This window comes from Leishmania braziliensis, chromosome 30 (genome assembly GCF_000002845.2).
Source record: "Leishmania braziliensis MHOM/BR/75/M2904 complete genome, chromosome 30".
Lineage (NCBI taxonomy): Eukaryota > Euglenozoa > Kinetoplastea > Trypanosomatida > Trypanosomatidae > Leishmania > Leishmania braziliensis.
In genome coordinates, this window is record NC_009322.2 from 374,140 (window position 1) to 387,539 (window position 13,400).

General features: G+C 58.2%; 4 protein-coding genes and 1 pseudogene across 5 annotated transcripts; all 5 read left to right on the top strand.

Annotated features, from left to right (window-relative positions):
- Positions 1-1,585: 1,585 nt before the first annotated feature.
- LBRM_30_1170 (mitochondrial carrier protein-like protein) lies at positions 1,586-2,602 on the top strand (the record flags this gene model as incomplete). The annotated part of the gene is made up of 1 exon (XM_001566700.1): positions 1,586-2,602. The coding sequence occupies one exon, from the start codon at positions 1,586-1,588 to the stop codon at positions 2,600-2,602; it is 1,017 nt and encodes a 338-aa protein (XP_001566750.1).
- A 1,073-nt stretch (positions 2,603-3,675) lies between these two features.
- On the top strand, positions 3,676-4,287 carry LBRM_30_1180 (conserved hypothetical protein; the record flags this gene model as incomplete). Its single annotated transcript, XM_001566701.2, has 1 exon — positions 3,676-4,287. One exon carries the CDS (start codon positions 3,676-3,678, stop codon positions 4,285-4,287), a length of 612 nt encoding a protein of 203 aa, XP_001566751.2.
- An 832-nt stretch (positions 4,288-5,119) lies between these two features.
- On the top strand, positions 5,120-5,800 carry LBRM_30_1190 (conserved hypothetical protein; the record flags this gene model as incomplete). The annotated part of the gene is made up of 1 exon (XM_001566702.1): positions 5,120-5,800. The coding sequence occupies one exon, from the start codon at positions 5,120-5,122 to the stop codon at positions 5,798-5,800; it is 681 nt and encodes a 226-aa protein (XP_001566752.1).
- An 822-nt stretch (positions 5,801-6,622) lies between these two features.
- LBRM_30_1200 lies at positions 6,623-7,093 on the top strand (annotated as a pseudogene). The gene has a single exon. A coding segment is annotated over exon 1 (471 nt).
- A 2,284-nt stretch (positions 7,094-9,377) lies between these two features.
- Positions 9,378-12,362, top strand: LBRM_30_1210 (conserved hypothetical protein; the record flags this gene model as incomplete). Its single annotated transcript, XM_001566703.1, has 1 exon — positions 9,378-12,362. The coding sequence occupies one exon, from the start codon at positions 9,378-9,380 to the stop codon at positions 12,360-12,362; it is 2,985 nt and encodes a 994-aa protein (XP_001566753.1).
- Between the last annotated feature and the right edge of the window lie 1,038 nt (positions 12,363-13,400).

The following is a 13,400-nucleotide window of genomic DNA, read 5'->3' on the forward strand; positions in this document are numbered from 1 at the left end:
CAGCGAGTCCTGGACTACCCCTATGCTGTGGTGGTCGCTCGGGTGTACTTCCTTTCCGGTACTAACACCCACACATACACACATCCACAGAAGCACAAGGGTTCAAACACTCTATTCCACCTTCTGCTCCCCTCCCTCAACCCCAAGAGAGAGCATACAGAGATGCAACGCCGCTGATTTTACCTCTGGCTCGTCTTCTCTTCTGTCCGACCTCTTGTCACATGCTCTTCGATGTCTCTCCTTTTTATGCACTTGTCCCTGTCGCCACCTTGCTACGCGTGCCCTGCCTTGCGTGAGCGTGTGTGTGCGTCCCTCTCTCTCTCTCTCTTTCTCTCTGCGTGCGTTCGATCAGCGCTCTTCTTTTCTGTGTGCGCCCTGTACCGTGTCCGTGTCACTGAAAGCTCACCGACATGTCACCATCTCGACCCTCGTTGCAGCCTTGATGTGCCCACCGTTTCGCCACTTCATCGACTTGACACGTCTTTCCCACAAGCGCGCCTCCTCGCCGTGTATTCATTCCCCTTTTTCGTTTTGCAAAAGTGATGAACCCTCTTGACGGGGGACACACCCCAGCGCGTCGCATCCCCAGGGTCCGATGCCTTCACTCGGTGTGTGGGGAGGCCAAGGAGCCGATCCCCTCTCTCCCTGCCAATGCCGGACCACCTCTGGTGGGGGCCGGGTTAAGTGCCTGCGGCGTGGGGGGTGGTGGTCGGGGCGATTTACTGCTGCTGCTGCTGCTGCTGCTGTCGGGTGTCAGGTTCTGGAGGGCGTGGCGTCGGAGCGACCTGCAGCCGGAGCACGGCTGCACCATTCACATGATGGGCAGCGCTTCCGCGTGACTCGAACGTATCTCATCCGGGCCTCACTGCCTACTGGTACGGGGTGCCTCCGACATCCCGAGGGGGATGCCCCAGGTGGAGACCGAGATAGTGGGCGCGGCTGCGGGGCGGAGGGTGGGTGGAGTGGCGTTTGACCGCATGTGCTGTGCATGGCAGAGAGTGGGCACGTCGGTGGAAGCGAATCCCACCTGTTCTTGCTGTTTTTCCCGGATTCTTTCTGCTGCTCACCGTGCGCTTGGCATGTGCCCTCGACACCTATACCGACATACCTCGACCTTATCATATTGTCCCACCTGATGGGTGACACCCAAGAGGGTCTCGTCATCTCCCGCAGAGTCACGTCTTTTGTTCGAATGCCCGCTTGTTTGTCTCTCTTTCGCTGTGTTGCTACACACGCATGCGCAAGGAGTTTACTTCGCTGCGAATGATGCCTGTGCGACAAGAGCGGGCCGAGCAGTGCGGAGAGACTGTCGATGTGTAGGCGACTGGTGTGTATGTGTGTGTGTGTGTGTGAGCCTGGGCTGAGCAAAAGTCTCGTCGTCGCTTTATATTGCTCGCTTGAGCGATGCGGGGAGAAAGGACCACTTTAACTGCTCCGCCTTTTCCCTCACCTCCTCTCAATCTCGTCAGTGTCTGGCCACCGCTGTGGTGCTCAGCAACACAGGTTCGGCCGTCATCCTCTATTTGGTATTCTTTATCCTCTTCTCATCACCTTCACTTTATCCTAGTGAAGCGCGTTTCCTCCGATGTCTACCGTGGACATGTACGTCGATGGGTCCGTCGCCTCCATGTGTGCCACGGTCATCTCCAATCCCTTCGACGTGATGCGAACGCGCATGCAGCTGCAGGGTGAGCTGTGCAGGCGTGGTGAGTACAAGGTTCTGTACAACAACCTGGCGCAGGGAATGGTGCGTGTGGCTCGCGAAGAGGGCTTGCGTGCACTGCAGAAGGGCCTCGCCTCGTCCGTGATGTGGCAGGTGATGCAGAACGGTATCCGAATCGGATTGTATCCTGCTGTGCGTGCCGAGGTGAGCTATGCGTGCGGGTCGGATGCCATCTACGTCTCGGTGCTCGCGGGTGCCTTGTGCGGCCTCATGGGCAGCTATTTCTCCTCACCGTTCCAGCTAGTGAAGACGCGCCTGCAATCGCAGCGCAGCACGGTTGTGACGACGCGTTGCGATGCGCTGTCGAAGGCGACGACTGGGGAGCAGTATGACTACACTGGCGTGCGTGATGCGTTCCGCAAGATCTTCAAGGCCGGTGGTCTTCGAGCGCTTTGGAAGGGCTCGCACATTGCGGCCCAGCGCACGCTGGTCGGCTCTGCAGCACAATTAACCGCGTACGACGTGGCAAAGCCTACGATCTGCCAGAGGATGGGATGGTCCCCCTCTGACATTCGTGTGCATATCTGCGCCGCCATTTTTTCGGCCTCATGTGTCATGTGCTTCATGAACCCACTGGACGTTGTCATGACGCGCTCCTTTAATCACCGCGTTGGTGAACCCGTAGTCTACTCCTCAAACCTCGCTGTAGCGACCTGGAAGATCTACCGCGTTGAGGGCGTGCGTGGGCTGTACAAGGGCTCCATGGCGCTGTTCTCCCGCTCCGCGCCGCACAGCATTGCGACATTCGTGTCGCTGGAGTACCTGCGCAAGCTCCGGGAGCGATACACAAGCCGGTCGTACACCTCTGGGTCTACTGTGGACAAGTCGATTGGGTTTCACAGACTCCCTGATGCAAAAAGTGACAAGCATACCGCCTAGTGCACTGCGTTTGGCACTGTTCATCGGCGCAGAGTTGTCTTTGGCGTATGCGGCTGAGTCAGCTGATTGCCATTCGCTGCTGTTACTCCACCTTCTTCTCCATACGTTTTGCCGGCCATGTTGTTAGGTGCCACGTGGTTGGGCTAAGCGTAGAGGGCCAGAGAGGCAAGGCGACACACTTGCCTCTCTGGCCCTCTACGCGTGCGGCGGTGGCTGTGTTGCGCTGCACACAACCGTATTTGTCGCGCTCCGCACCTGCGCTGCCGTCTTTTCGGGATCCAAGGCGGCATTCGAAGTGCGACCGACACACGGGAGGAGGGGGGGGGACGAAAAAAAAGATTCCAAAGAGACACATGTAGAGAGCGGGGCGGCTACCAGCTAGTAGTGCGGTGGCGGCTCGAGCAGCTCAGCTGTGGAGCAAATGGCCGAGGATACCAGGCCTCATTTCTTCATATATGTAAGCGAAAAAGAAGAAGAAAATGCACACATTTTTGATGGGTGATGAAAGAGAAGAGGACCGCACCCTTTAGTGCGCAGCCCAGGGTCTGCCTTGCCTGAGCCTCGTGTGCGTGTGGCGACGGCGGCAACCATGCCTGGAAAAGGCGAAGGTGGTCCATCCCGACGTTACCTGTGGAGTCTGGCCTTCTTCTCTTGCCTTGAGACCTTTTTGCATTGAGTTTTTCTTCTCTCTTGCAATGCGCACTCTCTCATTGCGTTTGTTTTTCCTCGCCACCTTGACAGTAGTCACCAGTCCGCGGCCCGGCGTTGGTTTCTCTTTCTGTATACAGCATCCCTGTACTGCACCGCTCCCTTTCTTCTCGCTAACTATTTTGCCCTCGCTCTCTTGCTGGTGCTTGTTGTGCCCCTCGCTAACACGCGCGCTCCTTTTCACTCTCGCGCAGCTCGTGAATACGGCGGAGGACATTGTGCTGCACCTACCAAAGTCGTTGCGTCAGCGCAGGACCGACGGGAGGCGGCGTTTGAATAAGCGTAGGAAAGGCGATTAATCTGTGGCTCTCGTACTGAGGCATCTCTTTATCGTTTTGCCCTCTGTTACAGCAGTGCTCCTTCGGATGCCAGTGCGGCTGCTGCTGGGTACGGGCTTGGCTCACGCCCGTCAGGTACCCCGGGGACTGTCACCGATGCTCTCCTGCTGCACCCCACACCACCTCACGGCTTCCTTATCGTCGCTGACTGAGAGGGCGCGTGCGTCGCACATTAGCTCTTTCAAGGAGTCAGGGTACTATCGGCTGGAGAACCCAAAGCGCATCAGCATCGACCCCTGCGTCTACGAGATTCGCACGATGCGCGGCAGCGGCCCGGGCGGCCAGGGCGTAGATAGCAGCAGCAACAAAGTGGAGCTGCGCGCGGACATGGAGCTCCTGTCTGAGTTTTTTGATGAGGAGCTTCTCGCCGCACTGCGGCGCAATGAGGCCGGTGGCGCTCTCACTGCTGACGGGACAACCATTCTCGTGAGTTGTCATGAACACCGTAGCGCTTTGCAGAACAAAGAGGGCTGTCTGCGCAAGTTGCAGGCGCTTCTGCACAAGGCATCTTGGGTGCCACCGGTGGAGGCCGACCCCGTTGAGCGGCCATCTTTCGTCGTCACCGAGCACAAGGGTAGACGACGCAAGAAGAGCAACATGGGCCGCATGATCCGATCCGCGCGTTGTGGGCTGTGGTGAGATAAGGCAGCTTGTAGGAGGGTGGCTGATCGAATAGTTTTGTGCTGCGTCGTGTTCGCTTGTAGGTGAGTGTGTAGTTTTTGGCCGTCTCGTTCCCCTACTGCTGCCCCATGCCTAGCCTTGCACAATGTTGCACCTGTACAGTGTTTCTCGTGTTTTCTCATGGCCGCCCTACCCCATCCCTCTCTTCTCGCTCGCTCGCTCTCCCTCGCCTTGCGCCACGATGACAGGCTTTATTGTCATCCTCCTCGCCCCTCCCCCCCTCCCTCCTCTCACCCCCCTTGCCCCTTCCTTGATGCCCACAAGCGCCGTGAAGGCAAGGGTTGTATTGGTAACAAGGCACCATGGGCGCTGACGGCTCTCTACCCACAACGCGAGCAGCGGAGGCTGCTACAACGCGTAGAGTCGCGCCTGCTCTTTCTCTGCTCTTTCTTCTTGTGCACTCCCTCTGTGTTCACAGCATACACCCACAGCCACAACAATACACGCTTTAGGCAGGCAAACAGATGCTCCTCGTCGCGCAAGACGGTCTACACACAGCACGACCTTTACTGCATTGTAGTAAGCTGTGGACTGTTTTCCCTTTCTCTAATGCGCTTCACACTTTGGCAGAGTGCTCCGCCGCCACGTTTGTGAGTGGTGCTGCTCCACTTTTTCTATTATTTCCGCTTCCTTCTCACCTTCTCTTCTCCCTCTCCAGCTTCTCCATTCCCTCTTCGTGTCGTTTCCACGTGGATGCCTCTTCCCCGTACCATCACCTCCGCGCCAGTCCTTCGTGGCCCGTTCACCCCCATTTTCTCCCGCCTTTCGCCTCGTCCACCCTGCGGCCAAAATGCTGCGCAGGCTCGCTCTATCGAACGGCGCTGCTGCTTCTGCTGCTGTTGTGCCTCTCGCCGACTCTCTCTCTCTGCGCTGGTGCAGCAGCTTGACAAGTGACCAGCTCAGCGCAGCTGGCGCTGGCCTGTTCACTTCTAGGATTGAAAAGACGCTTCGCGAGAAGGTGTTTTCAGAGGACTTTGCTGTCATGAAAACCGTCACGCCGAAGGAGGCCGAGCTACTGAAGAAGTGGCGCGCTGGTGACGGCACGCCGGAGCAGTCCTCGCACCAACGGAAGTCTCCCGGTACGGCTGACCCATCTGATGTAGAGCCGCAGGTTGCAGAGGGCGCTCGGACTGTGACGGTGTCGAACGGGCAGACGTTCCACGACTCCCGTTCTGTCAACCCCAATGAGAGTGTAGAGAGCAAGCGCCGTCGGCTCATTTACCAGTCGCGGTACCGCGGTATGGTGGAGATGGACCTCATCTTTGGCCACTTTGCCCGGTGTAAGCTGGAAACCCTCGACGCCGCCATGCTGAACGAGTACGACATCCTCCTGAAGCAGCTGGACAGTGAGCTGTTTTGCTGGCTGGTCATGGGCGTGGATGCACCAGAGGAGGTGTCGAAGCTGCGCTGCTTTGATGAGCTGCGTCGCTTCATCAATGAGGAGCGTGCAGAGCTGCTGGTGCCCAACTGAGCAGCGCGGGAGAAGCATCCTCACCTCCCTTATGAGAGTGACAGTCCTCCTTTACTTATGCCGGCTGGCCCTTCTAGGATAAGAAGGGCGTCCACGCGTCGTTTGGCAGCTCTTGTGGAGCTGCCACCCCCCCCTCCTCCTTCCTCGGCCGCCCCTCTCGTCTCCGTCTCTTTCTTCTTGTCAAATCCGCTATCCTTTGCGTTCATCCGCGTGCGAGCACGACATCTGCTGACGGTGTTTACCGTTCTTTAGTGTCTTCTCACTCGTTACCTTCCTCGTTCGCGCTCTCTTTCCTCTCTTTCCCTGTTTTGCAATTGTGTGTGTGTCTCTCTTGCGATGGGCATGGATTGTGGCGCTACGCTCAAATGAAGAAGCTGCTGGGAACACAGTGAGACATGCGAAACCCCCTTTGACGTTGCCTTCTTCCCCCAGCCTACCCTTCTCCTCCCCTGCTGTCATCTTTGAGCAGGAGTAGTCACGCCAATGCGCGGGGCTCAGAGAGACAGAGACACAGGGGACTGCTAAGCACCCCTTTTCCCTGGCAATCCTCTGCTGGGGGAGGGGGGAACCCTCGCCCTTCTCATCTCTGTTTCTTTCTTGGTTGCCACACTTCTGTTGCTGCTTGAAACGGCGCCTTTATTGTGTGAGCGCCATCCTCTTCCTCACTCGCTGTCTGCACCGCTTTCCGCGACTCGACGGAGAAGTGGATGAGCCTGCTGCAACAGCAGTTTGCGGCCCCCCATCTGCACTGTTCCTTTCCTCGACCAAGCTGTCGCGAAAGGGCCGTCGACTAGCACCCCAGGGAGGAGCTCGCACAGGCCAATGCCACCCGATGAGGGGGGGCAGAGCTCGCCCCCTCGGTTGTGTTCGGCGGCCGATGGGTACGCTGCCCCCATAGTCGCGGAGGATCTGTTGCAGCTGCAGCGTATTGTTTGTGGGTTTCTCATCAGGTGACAGTGCGAGCGGAGGTTCTAGGAGCGACAAGAGAAGCCCCTTGATCTTCATAAGGGGGTGCTTCTGCGAACGCCGGTGCTGTCGCCAAGTGCGACACCGGTGAAAGAGAGTGTCGTGGTCGATAGGTTTGCGGTTGGTGGTACTGCTGCCGTACTGAGCATCAACACGGACCAGAGGTCGACCTCCTCGTACGAGATGAGTGATCGGACCCATTTTACGGCCCCGCTGCTGCCGGCCACCTCAGCGCGGTGTCAGAGCTCAGCACCCGCCCTGTGGGGAGGCCGCGAGCCTGCAGTCCCCCCTCGGGCACGGCTGCGGGCTCGTGGTGTGCGGAGGTGACTTGTGGTTGTGATGACGTTTGCCCCGGCGCACCCCGAATCGTGTGGACGGCTCAGCAAGCATGCGCACCCGCGCACCGCCTCTCTGCTTGTGCTGCGCTGCGGTGAGGTCGAGCGTAAGCCTGTGCCTCGCCTGCGCTGCGTGCAGTGGGATTAGAATGGGCTGGACGGCGCCCAAGGGTGCTGACCGGCCCGGCTCCTTGACATAGCCGCAATGCAGCCCAAAGGTTGGTGTGATCTATGGCTGTGTAGGCGTTTAGCAGTTGACTTGTTCGTGGGGGGAGGGACACGTCAACTGCTCAGCATAAGCGCATGCCGCCATGTTCCTGAGCGACGGAGTTCGAAGTCAGTCGCCTTACGGTGCGTTGTGTATATGCGAATCTGCGCTCGAGCAGAGTCTGCCTGCCATTTCGCCTTCTTCTTGCTCGCGTAGTTCGTACACTGTCACCGGCACATTCATGTGAGCGTACTGGCCGAGGCGCAAGCCATAGAACGCGGCGGTGGCAGCGAGGTGGCAGTGTGCCATCTACGCAGATGCACATGTGTCTCTTGTAGGTGCCCACTGGCGGACTGCTTCTCCTTTGTGGAAAAAATAACGAACTCCTTCGTATTTGAGGGAGAGAACAGAGAGGGAGGGGCGTGCAGTGATACACTCTAGCAGCAGCGCAGTCAACAGGCGTTGTGTCCGTGCCAATGCTTCATCATTCCCCCCGCCATTCATTCATACTCGTGCCACTACCACACGGTGTGACGCGAGCGGAGGAGATGGACAAGTGTAGGAGAAGGCAGTTTGCAACAGTCCCCCCTCTCTTCCCTCGGCAAAGACATTCCTGCGTTGATATCTCGATACACGATGTTCACGCACTCTCACCCAGACACGCGCCGTTCTCCACTCTTGGCTACCTCCCCTTCTTTATTTCGCCTCCCTCCATGCCTCACAACCTACTCCTTACAACTCCCCGTACCCATAATACCTTCCCTCCACGTCTCTCACTGCTGTTGTTGCTGCTCTTGCCATTGCCGCCACCTCCCTCTCAGTGCACTTGTTTTCACCTTGCTAAGCCTTTTAGTTCCTTTGATTTTGCACAACACCTCTGCTTCAGCTCCTCGACTACGTTGGTTAGGCAGACCGAAGCGCTAGAGGGTCAGAGAGAGGGGAGGGCGGTCTAGCTTGGCAGCACTGTACGGCGCAGACCCCCCCCTCCTCACCCAAGCGCAACGCTGGGATTAAACTTTTTTTTCTTTTTTGCCGTCACCTCATACACGTTCCCATCAAGTCTCTATACACATACGCACACGAGTACTCAAGTAAAAGGCAAACGCTCACTTACTACGCAGGCGATCTGCTCATCACCGTCTTTTCACTACCGCCGTTGCTGCGCTCGCCCCCCCTCCCCTCCCCGGTCAACAAAACGACGCGGTCTACGACGACGAAATAAGGTGGAGGGGCAGCGAGGCCGATACTGCGAAGAGCGTTTCAGTAAGGCCAAGAGTACGTTTCTCTCGACCCACTTGCACACAAGACACCTCTCTACCTAGAACTGAACATGCGACGAGCGTGAGCGGGTGTAGAGATCACAGCAGCGGCACCGTAACCCCCTCCCTCTCACTGACGGACGGAAAACCCCTCCACTGTCTTCCGCTTCAACCTCGCATTCCGCCCGGCGACAGCCTCCTGTTCTTTCACTTCGCAGCACCACTGCCATCACGTCCGCCGACAAAAGTTGAGGTCAAAGAAAGGGGACGCTTCTGTCTCCATTCTTCCAGGTGGCTGCGGCGCTTTAGCGGACTTCATGCTACCCCCAACGGCGTTTCTCAAGGAGCAACCACTGCACAACTCTTCGGTGAATGGCTCCTCGCTGCACACGGAAACAAAGTCGTCGGCGGCGACCGCGGTGGCCACCAGTTCTACTAATGCTGCTTCAGGCGGCGCAACGAAAGATTCGCCGCCGGAGCTAGTGAACACCTCCAGCATTGGCTGCAGCAGCGGTGGCCCTCTTCCGAGTACTGGTTGCGTGCGCTGGTGCATGAATGTTGCATTGCAGTCCTTCTCCGGTGAGCCATGGGCAGTGACGCTGCAACCGACTGCCGAGGACGACGCCGTGCTCAATAGATCGTTCCAGGGCAGCTTCGCCGACCCCACTATCACCCCGTCCTCCTTGACGAGCGCGGCTGCCAACAGCACCTGCCAGCAACTTCTGCAGAAACAGGGGTTGCCTAATGGATCAGCGCATGGAGGCGGCAGCGGTGGTGCTTCTCGGGCGCACAGTTTCATGGGCACGCATATGAAGCCCTTTACTCTGCGAAGTGGATTGCGGCTCGTGGCAATTGACTATAGCGATCCTCAGCCACAGTACCCCGGCGGCCCGGTGGTAGACGCAACTGCCTTCGGCTACGATCCATTGAGCGAAGACAGCACCGCGCTGCATCAGTGCGTCTCGGCTGTGAACAACCCGCCAGTGACGTACGGCGTCGACGATCTGCTGGGTCGCATTACCAATGTGGAGTTCATTGCTGAGCAGGGCAGTCCAGAAGAGACTGCAGCCGGAGTACCGATACACTACAGGCTGGCGTCCTCACTGGAGCCCTTGTTGAATGCTACGCTGAACCCAGCCATCACCGCTGTTGTGGACCACTGCGTCAGCTCGATCGTGCTTGTGTACGGCACAACACAGGAGATGAAGCAAATGGGCCTGATTGGCACCCCAGAGAAGTGCGGGTTGCTACCGCATGGGATTCGAACGTTCATGGAGCGCTTACTCGAGCGCAAGGAGCACCAGCTGTCAAAGGCGGCGAGCTCAAATAGCAGCCCAAAGTCGACTAATGATCGGGCTGCGGCAACGTCCGACAGCCATAGCGCCAACGTCTCGTCCTCGTTCCCACCGCACGCGTCAGGGACCGTGCCACCGACGAGCGATGGTGCAGAAGACACTGTCTCAGGTAGCGACCGCACTGAGGGTGTGAGCAGACGCTCTTCCACCCCGCAGTCACACAGCTTTGTTTTTCCATCTATCGGCTCCCGATACCACCGCTTTGTGCGGATGGAGGCCACCTTCATAGCCTTCGACTCGACCAGCGTAGTGGACTTGCTGGATCTATCGAACAAGCATGTTGAGCTCGTGCTGAAACTTGCGCCTCCGCCGACACCATCTGCGTTCGAGGAGAAGGCAGGCGATGTGAACTCAGCGACCAATTCGTCTGCTACAACGGACTCGTTCGTGCTTAACGCGCAAGCGATGCCGGCTGAGAACGCGAACGACGCTCTCTCTGCGCTCGACGTCGGCCTGGAGAACCTCACACGGGCGTTGGAGCTGGCTCTTCTGCAGTCGGAGTCGGGCTCGTCCTTGCTCTTTTCGCTAACTGCTTTTACAGACACGTGCCGATGCGCGACGATGCACGTGCTGTGTCTTGCCGAAGACCCGGCAGCGCAGACTTGGCTGGTATCAACGGTGCAGGCTCGCAGTCAGGCGATTTCGCTCGGCGAGGAGCAGAGCTGGGCGTCCATTCAGAACACGCCGATGCCCCCACCGCTGCACCACCACGCTGCGACGATGCTCGTTCCAGCGCTTTGCTTTGGCAACATGTTTGCCTCCGTTCTCATATGCGTCTACAACTCTATCACAGCGCTTAGTCGGCTGAACCGCGACTTGACCTTCGCTGTGGCTGGATACTGCATGCGCACCATCCCGCGCGTGACGCTGGCGAGCTCGCGGTGCGGGTTGAAGAAGCTACCGCCGAGCTGGGAGGAATACTTCACGAGCGACGGCCGACGCTATTTCATCGACACCACTGCGCAGACGACCACCTGGGATGACCCGCGCTTTACCTATGCGCATCGCTCGTCTCGCTCTAGTGACTCGGCGGGCAACAACTTAGGGAGAGGCAGCACTGGCAGCAGCAGCGGCAGATCGAGTCGTGGAAGTAACTACCATAACCGACCTAGCCGAATCGGCCTCGGCTCAGGCGACAAGGATTTCTTGATGTGCCGCCTTCAGCAAGAGATGCACGGCGGTAGCGCTAGTGCTATGGGCAGCAGCGGCACTACTCCGGAGCCTGCAAAGGGTGCGGGGCAGCCTCCTACGCTAGGCGCTCCCGCTTCAGACGAGGGTCCGATTGAAATCAGCATCGTGGTCGTGGACACCATGTGCCGACCGCGCGTACTGATGAGCTCGCATGACCCGCAGTTTGCCTTACAGTATCGCGAGCAGGAGGAGATGCTGCGTGCGAAGCGACGAGAGCTCGAGGAGGCGACGGAAGAGCTACGGCGGATGGCGGAGTCGAAGGCGAAGGCGGCAGCTGTGTTAGCCGAGACCGGGAGGGCTGCACAGGAGACTGGGCAGGCAATCGTGCCGGTTACTGAAAAGTCGAGCGAAGTCGCGCAGCCCGCTGCCGATCGGGCTGCTCCGAAGGAGGCCACGGACGTTGCCCACTCCCCTTCCACGCCAATGACGAGGGTAATTGGGCTGAACGACGTTGATGACGAGGAGGTATCGGCTCTGTGCCGCAGCAACCCAGTCAACATCGACCATTTTATGTTTGAGGACGAGAGCGGCAAGAGCGGCAAGGATGACGAGCCGGGCGGCACCGAGCGGATTTCAGCACCCGCGACTGCTTCCAGGCAGGCTTCGGGTATTATTGCGTTTGCTTCTGACGCGGACGGCGGCGATGGGGCCGCGAAGCAGCAAAGCTGCAACTACTCTAACTCTGAGGCGCGTTTCTACGCCAGGGTGCTGCAGGATCAGGCTGTCGACGCCGCCGAGATGAACGTGCCGAGCACCGTGTCATCTAGGGTCACCTCCGTGACGGCGTCATCCGTGATCAGGAGTGCTGCCGCGCCAGAGAACAGTCGCAGCATCGCGACTGCAGGATCTGATGAGCGCAGCACCAGCGGCTGTAGCGATGCTCCGACAGAGGTACAAGATTTAGAGTCTCTGGTTGACGAGTTTACCACCTTTTACCGAAGAGCTTTTGAGCTTCAGAAGCGCGTGATCGAGCTCGAAGTAGAGTTGAAGAGGCGGAAGTCGACTGAACACTCGCCGTCGCCGTCGTCGTTGCCAGCAGCAACCACTACCTCAGACGTTGGTGTACCTGAGTTGGTGCGGGATATGCTGAAGGAGGTGGAGGTGTCGCCGTCAGCTGAGGTGCGAGCCGCTCTTACGCCGGTACTGACAAGCGCCGCGTCTACCTCGTCGGCAGCGGCTACAGCCTCGGTGGTGCTCCAGGCGTTTCACGAAGCTCTACGGCTTGCAGCGCAGACCACCCATGCGTGAGGAATGACGATCTCCGCTCCAAGAAACGACAAAGGTAACCCAGCGGGCGATGGCGAGGGCGAGGTTAGAGGGAGGGGTGGATGTGTGCACTGCTCTGTGCGTTTGTGCGTGCGTGCGTGTGTAGCTCACGCCCCCCTGCCTCCCCTCACATCTCTGTCTTCCCAGCCTGTACCTCTTCTACTTTTTTTTTTGGTCTGATTTTTTCGTTTCAAATTCTGCCGCCTCTTTCTCTGTCTTGTGGGCAACGCTGGATGATGGCGTTGTTGTTGTTGTTGCCTTTTCCTGTCACACACCCACGCACACACAGTAGCGTACATGTATGTACGTGTCTGCCCTTGTATTTGGAGGCCAGGCTGCTTTGCTGTGTGCTGGCATGTCGTGCGTCGCTTGTGCGTTGTGATTATTACTATTTGTGCTCGCTCCTCACGCACGGGTTCACGCCATCTGCGTGTGCGTGTGCGGGTGGGTGGGTGGGTGGGGGGGTATCAGGGGGTATATGCGTGCGTGTGCGTCGTTGTGGCTCGAGAGGCGTTATGTTGATGCCGGCGAGCAGTTGAAAAACGGAGGGAGCGGGGGGGGGGGGGGTACGTGGGAGAGGAGGACGCGCTCACGTGCTGGGCGGAGGTGGTCCCCTTCTCATCGCCAACGGGAAAAAAAAATATCCGCGACATTCACTCCTACCGCCTTCTCTCATCCTTTGTGCAGAGGCCTGTGCGCAGGGATAAATTCGTTGCCCTTTCGCTTCCTCCTCCCGTCTTGCTTCTCTGCCGTGTTTTTTTTTGTTTTATTTTCCCCTCAGCCCTACTAACACCCAATTTCTTCGAATGTTTGTCTCTTCACCTCGTTGAAAGAATTTCATCGAGTACGCTTGGCTTAAACACAACGCAAATGACAGGAATCAAAGCAAAGCAAAGCAAAGCAGTGCTGCAAAGAAAAGAGGGAAAGCGAAGAAGCTGCCGCTCCTGCAATGTAGGCTACGTGTGACGTCGTTGACTCTCCATTTTCGCCGCATCTGTGTACTACGGGTAGAAAGCGCTT